At 45.7% G+C, this 12,366-nt stretch overlaps 1 protein-coding gene across 1 annotated transcript in view; it reads left to right on the plus strand.

The window, feature by feature from the left end:
* The window catches only part of LOC105569130 (homeobox protein SAX-1), a 10,185-nt gene extending 2,272 nt beyond the window's left edge, over positions 1–7,913 (plus strand). Inside the window, exons 2-3 of the mRNA XM_012025325.1 lie at positions 5,147–5,455; positions 5,528–7,913. Of these exons, the coding sequence (XP_011880715.1) occupies positions 5,147–5,455; positions 5,528–6,099 (881 nt within the window). The 3' untranslated portion in view covers positions 6,100–7,913. The remainder of the gene's footprint in view (positions 1–5,146; positions 5,456–5,527) is intronic.
* The last annotated feature ends 4,453 nt before the right edge of the window (positions 7,914–12,366 follow it).

A 12,366-nucleotide genomic window follows, 5' to 3' on the forward strand; every position in this document is an offset into this window, starting at 1 on the left:
ACAAGTAACTTTCCAAACCCTGAATCAAACACAATGTTTCGGCCAGTAATACTGGTCCTCTTCAAGTAACAGAATTCTGTTTTCTAACGTTGACGACTAGGCACATTGTACATACAACGAAATTTCTGACTTCTACTTCATCTTCACATCTATAACCTGACGAATCTCACATTTGTGGGCACTCTTGTAAGTTTGTTACCTGAAGAGGACCAGTGTTACTGGCCGAAACGTTGCGTTTTATTTTAAGGGGATGCTGGGGTGATTCTGCACTTTTGCACCTTTCTAACCTAGAAACTATCAGTTCGCGGAAACACTTGTGTAATAGACAAATTAAGTGGCTTATGTGTACAGATCGAAAGCAGCTTGATATTCCGGCTAAATGAAAGAACAATATGGCCTCACTGAAACTAAGTTTGTAAATCTAATAAGAAATAATAGTGAGCAGCACACACATACCTTAGTTTCAGTGATGCCATATTGTTCTTTCATTTAGCCGGAATAGCAAGCTGCTTTCGATCTGTACACATAAGCCACTTAATTTGTATATTACGCAAGTGTTTCCGCGAGCTGATAGTTGCTAGGTTAGAAAGGTGCAAAAGTGCAGAATCACTCCAGCTATCCCCTTAATAAAGAATTGCCAGTAAGGTCGTTTCCATACTTATTAAAATTCTTGACTTCTTGACTGGAGACTCTAAGCTGCTAATTATTAAACAATGTACGGATAGACAAAACTATTCTTAAAAAAAGTGTATAATCGATGCATAAAAGAGATGTGTAATTTTTGAGCGTTGCTTTTGTAATACGAAACTGAAGAGAATTGTGCATTTATTTATTATCTCGAAAACAAAAGATTTTCACTGAAGCCCACGCCACACAGTATTGTCCATTCGATTGTTCGCAGCCGAGAAAAAATCGGCACTTCTCGCGCCGCTGTCTCCTTTCGCGCGAGCAATATTTTTTTTCGCGTCCGGCGACTGCGTCTTAGCCCCCTCGATGCTCCACCGGTCCTCTCTCGCTTCTTCCTCGTTCTAACTTTAGACGCTAGAAGGAGGACTTCTTCTCCGGCGATCGTGCAATTTTGGGAGCTGTCGAGCTATTTGCGTGTACGGCGATACACGAAGATTCCGGCAAAAGTGACGACGTAGGGATATTTCACTCGAAACGTGAGAATGAAACTCCTCCAGCGTCTCATTAATGTCGTTCTTGATAATGTTGATACAGCCGTGAAGCGACCGTATAAGTAATATGCATAAGCCGCAGGGTTCTGTAACGCGATAGGCGCTAATTTATATAAGAGAATATAATGCTAAAGTAATATACAGCGGTAAATAGTACTACGCGAGTAGAGGTGCTATTGCAAGATACATCTTATCCAAGGGTTACATAAAAACTACATTTTTCGCGACGTAACGTAATTAATATTAAAGGCACAATACTTTTGCGGGAAATTTGTGCTTTTTTTTAAGAAACTACTACTGCCGATTTTATTGTAGGATAAATTGACAATCGCAACCGACGGGGAACTTTAATTGATATTGTGATTTCTATTTTACTCCAATGTGTGCGAAGCGTATCAAGCGCTCGTACGTCTTGTCGTAGAAATTGCAAAATCGTGCGACCGACATATGTAAACAATTAAGCCGATCCCAATTTCATCGATGTTACGTACCAGTTTTTCGTCCTCCCTTCGTACCCCAACTTTGCAACGACGAGGGAAATTTATCGTCGGCGGATTGGACGAGTTCGGTGACCGTTTGCCGCGGAGGATCCCAATTTCACAGTTGACTTTCGAATTTAATGGAGTCTGGCGGGCAGACGGGAGAAGAGGTCCTGCAGGCTGATAAGGGACGGAAGAAGCGTCCCGAAGAAGGGGTGAAGCGAGGCAGAAGCAGCGACGACGGAGACGGGCAGGGGTAGCGACCGAGCGGCGGCGACGGCGGCGGCGGCGGCGGCGGCCTGTCGGAGCGTGACAAATTGCTCCGCTAATCTGCGTTAACCAGTCCTTGAACCCCGTCATCGTCGTTCCTTTATCCCGGTACGGGACACCGAGTGCTCGCGAAATCAGCGTCTCGATGGACGGTCCAGGCCGCCGTGGCGTCACGTCGCGTCGCGTCGGCACAGGCTGCGGATATTTTTATCGTCAACCGAGGAAGGAGCACAAGCCAAGAAAAAAGAGAGAGAGAGAGAGAGAGAGAGAGAGAGAGAGAGAGAGAGAGAAGGGCGAGAAAAGGATGCACGGGAAACCACGCGCGCGCGATGGATCGATCGCAGCCGTCGAAATCGAGATTACACGATTGTCGGCTCATCCATCTTACCGGGATGGTCGCCGCTTCCCATTAAAAGTGCATCAGACCCAAGCCAATCCGTTCCGACTGCCGCCACCGGGATCTCCGCTCCACCCCCGCCGCGCGGATCCGCCGCATGGAATAATATCGCCGGTTGTTATGATAATCGCGCAGCATCGCGCCGTATCGCACCGCATCGCGTCAAGCCGCCCAGAAAATTGGCTCTTCTGCATCACAATGACTTCTCTCTCTCTTTCCCGCCAGTGTTCCCCCTCTCCATGCCCCCTCGCAAGTTGTCGCAGCATCCACGAAAGTCACCCCTCCGAGTATTGCGTTCACGATCCGAGATCCGGGATCTTCCGCTAGATTTCGATGAAATTTATAATTACCTTACGTACGCTTCGGAAAACCCCGTGAGATCGCGCCGATCCACGTATCGTCTCTCCGCAGCTGCTGCATTCGTTGCTATACGAATCGAAGAATCCCAAGTGTGACTTAAATGCAAGTCGGATTAATTTTCTGCTTCTCAACATAATTTTACTCGGTCCTATCTTGCGAATCTTGGAAAAACTTTTATTTCACGAGGCACATACTTCATTACACATTCGCGTTATTATACGCGACATCATAGTGCAATTACGTTGAGATATTCGAGTATCGGTTGCACGTTATCATTAGAATTCTGTTTTGTGTGATATATTTACTTTAGATATATTACATTTTGTAGACATTGTTTACGCGTATCGCACTATCATTGGAACCGTTAGAGATCTTGTTTATTACGTATTTCCCAATCGTGCCACTTGTCGTTAAACACTGTCATTGTGTTTAATGAGGAAAACCGAAATGAGATAAGTATTCCCGTGTCTGCCGCTTTGTCGCAGCACGCTGCGATCGGCTCCCCCTTGTGTACCCTTAACGTATCCCTCGGGGACTCGGCATACATCCCCGATCGCTTTGCTCGCACATAACCCGCCTGATCGTGGTTAATGAAGAAGATCTAAACGATATGAATGGTCTTCCATCCGGCGATTCTACCGCCATAAAAACGCAATGATAGAAACGCGATCTGTAGTCGTTATTCCCTAACGAACTCAATTAATTTCATGCCGTCGCAGCTGTCGCACTAGGTGGCGAAATCACGCCGGTAATGCTTCTCTTGAGGGAACAGTTTTATTATTCCTCCAGATTTGCATTGACAGATAAGTATTACATCTTTTGGGACAAAGTATAATTCAAGATAGCATATTTTGCAACAAGGGCTAATATTAAATCTTACTTTTGCGAAAGTAATTAAACACGAATTGTGCTCAAAGTAACTCAAAGTCATGACGATTAATTAGTTAATTTCCGTTTTGGATTTCCAATCTCATCGTATTTTGTCAACGTATAAATCTAGCAACTTTAAGTTACGCAGTGACATTAGAAATGAAAAAAAAGAGAGAACGAGAAAGGGGAAAATTTTCAAAAGAGACACCACTCGATACACCTGACATTGTCGAAGACCGCGAAGTGCTCCGGCTGACAAAACAGAAAACGAACCTCGGCGAAGCAGGCGGACGAGCGATGAAGTGAGAGGGAGGAGAAACAATATAAATTACGCAATTCAATTAGACGCAATCAATCGGCGCCGGCCAGGTATATCTCGATGTGGGGACCGCCGGGTTATACAAGAACGATACAGTGGGTGGAAGAAGGTTAAAGAGAACCGGGGTGAGAGAGAAAGAGACGAAGAGATGGGAAAAGGTAGCCGCTTGGCGGCCTGTACGACGGGGCAAGAACGATCGCGCGTTAACGAGATACAAATCCCATTACGGCGTAAACCTTCTCGATCCGTCGCCCCCTACGGACTTCCAACCCCCAGGCACTGTGCTGGGCTGTAGGCTATGGGCCACGAGCCACGCCAATTCGGATAAAGTCCCACTGTCTCCCTCTTGCCTTCTCTCTCGGTCTGTCTTGCTTGGTCCAACCTTCTCTGTCTCTTTCACTGCCTTCAACGTACCGCCGACGTACCATCCTCGTCACTTTCCGCCTATCCTCTCCACGTCGCTCTCATTCCATCTCTTCTTCTCTGTCACTCTGGTTTTGTTCGGCAGGCTACCCCCACTCGCGGCATCCCAGGGGCACCCCAACCCCTACGGACCAGAGCCAGGGAATATCTGTCCCCGGGACATCTGCGTGCTGATTGAATCTCCAATCTCCTCTCTCATTGAGCGAACGATTGGCCGTTTCTCTCTTTCTCCGTCCCCGCTTTTCTCTGTTCCTCTCTGATTCGCACTCAAATCGTTCCGTTCTCGCAGGCTCGGCCGGCGACTTGGCTACGCAATGCGGCTCTTTCGCGAGATGCGAGAAGCGAATTGTCTTGGTCTCACGAATAAGAATTCGGTGAGACACGAACGCATATAGGTCGTTAATTGGTCACTAACAACTAACAGTTGTGCTATGGTTAAAAGGTGATATAAATTATACTCAATCTGCATATTATGTATAATATACTGAATCCCCTAATACAAGTCTTGGAATTGAAGATACGTCAAGTCCTTTGTCATCATACATTTTCACAATTGTATCTCTCGTGAGCGTCAAGTCGATCTTCTTTTAGTGTTACTAAATGAATTATTAAATTAAATTTCAGGAAAGTAAATGAAAAAAGTATCTCCACGTGTGGTGAGTGAAATGAATTTCCGTTGAATCTGTAAGAATCACCTCGTACAATGGGAATTGCGACGTCCACGCCGCAATTTTGTCCCTCGTATAATCAATCCTCGTCACCCGACACCGACCCCGTATCATCGCTTCTCCCTTCGTGATTACGTCTCATCCACGTAACACAAAAGTGATCCCGCGGTTATTATTTTCAGATGGCGACTCGCGGGGCGAGTTCGCCTGCGGCAGCGGCCAGGAAGATGAGGAAGGTACACCGGACACCATCATGGAGGAAATGGAGGAAGACGCCGAGGAGGAAGAGGAAGACGAGGAGATTGAAATGCGAGTCGTGGATCAGGATTCGGGCAGCGTCGGACGGGAAAATTCAACGAGCGGCGGCACCAACACAACCACGACGAATTGTAAGAAGCGACAATCGTCGTCGTCGTCGTCTACATCGTCGAGCGGAGTTCAGGTACAAAACTGTCAGGGTCAGGGTCAAAACGGACAGAACGGCACTGGCGGTGGCGGTGGCGGCGGCAACGGCGGCGGCGGCGGTGGTAGCGGTGGTGGTGGTGGTGGTGGTGGTGGAGGAGGTGGAGGTGGCGGAAGTAACAGTAATACCAGTGGCAAACCCAGAAGAGCGCGGACGGCCTTCACATATGAACAGCTGGTCAGGCTAGAGAACAAGTTCAAGACGACCAGATACCTGTCCGTGTGCGAACGTCTGAACCTGGCGCTCGAGCTGCAGCTGACTGAGACCCAGGTGAAGATCTGGTTCCAGAACCGACGAACTAAATGGAAGAAGCAGAACCCGGGGCTAGACGTGAACAGCCCCACCGTGCCGACGACGCCACCGCATCCGTCGCCGTACGCGCCCGCCTTCCTCTTCGCCGCGCATCCTCACCAGCACCCATTGCCACACTCGCACGCGCACCCACACCCTCATGCCCACGTACACCACCCGCCGCCGCCGGTGCCGCCGCCGCCCGGATACTACCACCCGGCGGCCCCACCTTACCCGCCGACCGGACCGACCTTCTTCGGCCATCATCTGTCGGCGACTCCTGCTGCGACTGCGTCAGGACCGCCACCGACCTCTACGCCTTCCTCCGCCGGCCTGGCTCTCTCGTCTCATCCGCATCCGCACACGCATCCGCACGCGTAGCGAAATCGGCGATGATACCCTACGTCAACGTCCTCGCCTTCGTAGTCCTCGGCAAGGAAACGGTGGTCTCGTGTGAGTACTTCCGGCCGTGGCAAGAAAAGTACCAGGATTGGGAGAAGAGCGCAGATTGCGCGCGTTTGTAGAGAAAAAAAAGTTCATCAACTCTTATTGGCATCGTCCGAACGCGTCCGCCGACAATTCGTCATTTCTCCTGGTGATTATTCCTCCTGGTCATCGCACAATTGTTTTCCTTTTTTCTACCAAATCGTACGTATCCTCTATACGTGATAGTGAAATTAATTTGAAAATAGCATAAGTTCATATTTTTTGCAGGAATAGCTAATAGGATGTATTATGTATACTGCAATACGAAGACAAAGAGAAATTAATTTCTCTATATCCTAATTTGTGCGAAAACAACATTTATAATTAAGAGATAACATTTATCGCTTGTTTGTTTCGACAGTTTTAATTCCTGGACTTATGTTGTTTTCAAAATACGGATATTACGGAAAACAATATTTTGGCGTCGGAACCGATTTTTGTTTGATGTGTATATATATATACACGCGTTTAAAAAGAAAAATGTTGAAACCTAATTAAGTATTGAATCAGACGATGGGTGTAATGTTTTCGTTTGTTGGATCGGGGTGCGTAATCGGCCCCAATGTTATATTTTGCCTTCCCGTTGCGCACGTGGAACGACTCGATAGCATAATCGGTTTACGTAGGGTGACGTTCAAAAAACGTATCATTCTGGCGCGACACTGGCCAAACATTTAAATTCCGCGAGTATTTTCCTCCAAACGTCGAGCTTTGGGCTAATGGTTAAGAGAGCAGCGTCTTTTAAAAAACGTACACACACGTCTCCCAACGGAGGGGGGGGGGGGGGACGAGTAACCTGACATTTGACAAAAGGTGGAATGGTAGAAGGCAAAAACTTCATTAAAAAGTTTTGATTGCTTTCGCTTCTCCAATTTGCACTCATCGCTTCCCACTTTGTGAGCCTTGCGTCGTAAAAATTAAACAGAGTCGTAAATTGTTGTCCGGAACTGGCGCGAATCATTCTTTATCCAATAAAAAAAAAGAGACTTCGGTACTTTTCTCCAAGTAAAGTAGAATAACACGAGCACCCGAGTCCTTGTCGTTTTCTCACCTTTGTAATATATTCCGTTCGTCGCTGCGGTTAAGCGACGGAAGAAACTTGTCTTAAAGGGAAGTAGATTTTATCAGAAAAAAAACGCTCTTATATATATAGCGGTAAGGTGCGTGCGTGTAAATGAATGCGCGAGAATGCGTGCGAGAGTGCAGCGATTGTCGAAAAAAAAAAAATTAGTGAGCAATGTTTCGTGCTGATCGTAAAAACGAGGCACATTCGGAACGTAGCGATCGCGTTCCTGTGTAAAATAAAAATCATACGTTACGCTCGTAAAAACCTCCATCCAGTGTGTATAGATACAAATAATCCCTGACACGTGCGACAAGGATGAAGATCGAATTTGCTTACCACACTCGAATCGCCGTGTACATACATAACAACGATATCTCGTATTGTTCACGTTTCCGCGTTTGTCGCGGGATAATTCCGCTGCCGGGTGAAGTTACAAATTTCATCTTATCCGCCGTAATGCCGTAGCGCCGCTACAATATCGTAAAATATCGGCGCGATATTAGTTCATCAGTTTCATTTGAATACAATAGAGTATACAAGTATTTTACTTTCAAACATTATCGGTTTGTCTTTACTGCGAACAGATGCAAAGAACAAGTATACCTAAAGATAATTTTCCTCGTCCCTTTCTTTAAAAAAAGGGATGCTACCGGCGGCGTGAATGTCATTAATATCGAACAGTTGCGGTCTTTTTTCCGTGAAGGCGGTTTTCTCGAAGCGCGAGGTGCTTCACTTTTAGACTCGTGTCATGCTTCACTTCTTTTGTTCACGTCTAATGTGTCACGTTTCGCGTCAGTTAATCTTTTTAACTATCTGCTACGCGTAAAACCTGTAAGAAAATAAGGAAAAATAAATCGCGGGTGTGCTAGTTTGAATAAAATCGACAATTAAACTCTGCTCAATTTCGACCCCGCGCGATATATTCGCCGACACGTCGAAATGTTGCGTTATCGTTGCCTAATAATTTTCAACTCGGCGACACTTTGGTTTTTACAGCTTCTTAACACGGCGTTTCCACGGGAAAACGGGCCATAAGTTCAATTAAGGCGGCGCTGAAAGCCAATTGTTTCGTATCTCTCAGAATCTTGGGATCGTAATTGCTTTCCTACCTTCTCCCCCGCCGCTCGCCGATTACGGGTTTTTTTTTCCTTTATCAGCTCTTAACGAGCGGCGATCGCTCGTCCGTCGTTCTCGATAGCGCGGCCCGTCTGATTTCGAGCACGAGAGAAAAGTGGTTCTCGTTTTTGCGGAAGATAAAGGCGAATCGCTACGAAGGGAGCCTCCGGGAGGAGGAGGGCGAGAAGACGCGCTAAGTGAAGTGAACCATTAGACGGCCGGATGCTAGTTCTCGTTCTTTGAGAGACGCAGATCTTCGCGAAACCCGCACTGCGGTCTTCCACGCGTAATTCCGATCGTATAACGCCGCCTTGTTCGCGACTTGCAGAGGCAGCCACGTTCAATTGACGGAAAATTGCTCGCGCCTTGCTTTGATGCTCAAATTAGAAACTACCCGGTCGGGCCGCGCGACACGCGTCGTCGGCGAGCTGACCACGCGCTTATGCACGTCTTAATTATGAATTGAAGATAAAAGCATCTGTCTGCATCAACGGAGGACAAAGTGGCTCCTACGCTTGTCGTTAAATGTTGCCTAAATGCTGAAACTAATCACTACGAGAGTCCTTTGCTACCGGACCGGCTGTAGGACGGCTGGTCTTCTTAGAAGAATAATCTCCCGTTTTATATGTAAATAAAGGTAAGTATCGCTTTGTAAGCTGCGAGAAACACGGTTGTCATATACTACTGATGTAGATTATACGTTGGGGAAGAGCGTGCAGTTATTTTAACAGACACCGGCCAAAATAATTTCTCGCGTTTATTCTGGTTTGATAGAAAATTTTAGTACAATAAATTTTGTCACCAAAAAAAGAAGAAATTTCATCGAACTGTGAAACCAACTCATTCTTTCACTCGTTTTATCTTGACTCCTTTGTCGGATCTTTCGCCGAAATGACGATGTTATTGAAGCAGAAGTCAGGAGGAAGTTAAATCGACGCGAACGGGAATACGAAAGGAGCGACGGGAGAGAAGACGGATCCGAGAGAAGGGAGAGAAGATGATCCGAGGGCGCTCGAAGAGGTAGGAGTGGCTGTCGGCCGGTCGCCGGACGATTCTCTCGAATTAATTCTTAGGGGTGGATTTGGGAAAGGGGCTGCTGTGTGCCGCCACCGCCGCCGCCGCCGCCGCCTCTGTGGGGTGTGAGTGGAGCGAGTGGACCGTGAAATAACCAACCCCCGCGCGACACTCGCACCCCCTGAACGTTTCGAACATCGACAGTGGCGTAACTTCGTTATAGGTTTCTACGCGGCCGCGAAAAACTTTTTCCAGACAACTTTCCCCGCCCTGCCTCCCCCATCCCGCCTCTGCAGTCGCACAGTCGACGTAAGAAGCAGCACTTAATTAATGATAAACACCGCGCTCGTTACGCTCGCCGAGCGTTATGCTCTTAAGTAGCTACGTCTGGCAAATTTATTTCCTCTGCTTGAACGTCGTCGCGGGAATTATCTTAATCGGCCTTAATCTAGCTATTAATTAGCTCTGTGATCAGTTTACAGAGATCTCTTAATTGTCGCTGCAATTATTCTGAAATATTTATGGAATATCGCGCGCAGCGCGCTTCCATATCTCAAATTTATAACGCGCTAATATCTCTACCAACTTCCATTTAGTTTGATTGCTTCGATACGCTGAATATCGCGAAATTACATGGCGAAGATAAACCGCCGGGACGCCCGATAATATTTTAATTACAATTCTATCGGGGTAGAAAACGATTTGAAAAATGGTAGAACGAAATCTTTTTATTCTTCCGTACCGCGAAGACTTGTACTTGACGGATTATTCCACGGAGTATATATTTTAGCGAATCGGACGTGTTAATTCGCGCGATATCATCGCGCGGAAGAGAAATAACTCTAATCTGAGCCGAGCCGCGCTCTCTCTGCCGTAGCGTGAACGTTGACGGGTTAAACAGAGTTGTACCGCTCTGTGTTCTCGGATTCGTATGGGGATTACTCGCTTGAGGTCGTGACACCGCACGCACCGAGAGCAGCAAGGCACGCCACTGCAGTCAGTCCATTCCAGTTAAGCGTGTAATAGTTCAATAGCTGTCGCAGCCGTGTCTGCGAATACGCAGAGATTCGCTACTGCGTATCCCACGCGTATAAACGCGTATTTATACGAGCGTTTAATCGCGCATTACGCCCTGCGGTATTTCTCTGTCATACTTCATCGTACCTCTCGTCCCTCCCCGTCGCTGTCGAGAAAACTAGCATCGTGACGGGATTAATTTCCATTTTTCAGACACTGAATTGTTAACGCGCGCGACAACCCTGCCGGAAATAATTCTACAAAACTATAAAAATATAATTACCAGATTAATAAAATTCGTATGGCCCAAATGTGATAATCACAAATATTTTTCGCAATAAATTTAAATATTTGAAATATTTAGACATTAACACCCTGTTGCGGCTCTTAGTCCTTTATATTCCTTCAAATTTGTGATTATAACTGCCATCTAAGAAATTCTACGTAAATTTAAAGTGTTATAAAAATCAACATAAAAATGCTAGAAGTGGAACACTTTTGTTAATTTTTGTAATATTCTACAAGTAGGCAGATGCTTTAATTCTTTAGGATTTTGTTGTTTCTCAAATTGTTAAAACTAGTAAAGTTTTGTACTAATCTTTACGAAATTGTACATTTTCATGAAATATTACTTGCAATAATTTCTTAATTTGAGAACATTGTAACTTGTGGTACTACTTCGTAGATATTTTTAAAAAAAAAATTAATGTTTCAACGAAGATATAAAAACTTCTACAAATTCCTATTTCAAATCAATTTTTGTAGTTACTTATAAGATTTTTTTCCGCTAGGAAATGCATTGAGGATAGTCCTCTATTATGAGATAGGATTCTAATACGAGACAGTTTTCAACGTCCACATTCAATCACAAATCTTTTTTCGCAGCAAACACACGATCTAACAAGTGAATTTTCCGCTAAACAGATTTCGCTCCAAGGGCAATAAATTCATGGTGCAACCAACAGATGACGTCTATTAATTTAGCAGAAACTCCGCTATCTCATACTAAAAGCCTATCGCACACACAATAGAGGACTTTCCTCTATATTTAAGAATTTTCAGTAAATTTTATTTCTAGTACATCCATCGTCTTGCGAATCGCAGATCTTCTCCTACTCACAATCAGTTATACTCTCTGACATTCTAACGGTTCTTATTTTAGCGAATCACGATGCAGGCTATCGTGCGGCACTCTATTCCTTGAAAGCCCCAAGTTTTACAGCCACATTCACGTACTTCATACTTTTTCTAAAGCGTAAAAATGTTGAATATCCAGTTCTTTTTATAATCATTGTGTTCCTGAATAACCTGAAGCAAATTTTCCTCCAGAAGCACTTTTCTGGTGCATATACTTGCACAGATTTTTTACGTAATACGAGCGTACATACGTCATGCTTAAGATCCTCCCTCCTCCGAGTCTCGCGCGGCGCTTTCATGCACTTTAGCTTAACCGGGAGATAAAAGCCGCTTCTTACCGGAACGCCTCGATACGCCTCCTTCCATCGAGTATTCGTAGTTAAATCGGATAGCAGGCCGCGTAGACGAACAAAAGCTTCTGCGGATCGATCGATCGGCGGTGAGCCGTTATCTTTCGCGTCCGCGCTTCTCTCTTTCCTTGTTCAGCCTCCGCCCGCCACTCTGTTTTCTGCCATCGCCACTGGAACGTCTCTCGATTGTCCTAGGTATCACGGTTACAACGTACGTACGCGCGTCAGGGGAGATCAGCGATTATGAGCTTGCCAATTCGCTTATTCGCGCGCCGTTAGTTTCTCATCAGCTCGCCCTCACGCTTATCGTAGGCTAAATAGGGCTTGTAGACCTTAGCTCTCTGTCCTTTCTGTCTCTTTTAATCGTATCTTCATCCAGTTTCATTCAAGTACGCAAATATATGTGTATATATACGGTAAAATTTAAAAAAAACTCCCATAAAGTTCTTTGAAATGCCATGT

This window comes from Vollenhovia emeryi, unplaced genomic scaffold (genome assembly GCF_000949405.1).
Source record: "Vollenhovia emeryi isolate VEMERY1.0 unplaced genomic scaffold, V.emery_V1.0 DF939126.1, whole genome shotgun sequence".
NCBI classification, from domain to species: Eukaryota; Metazoa; Arthropoda; class Insecta; order Hymenoptera; family Formicidae; genus Vollenhovia; species Vollenhovia emeryi.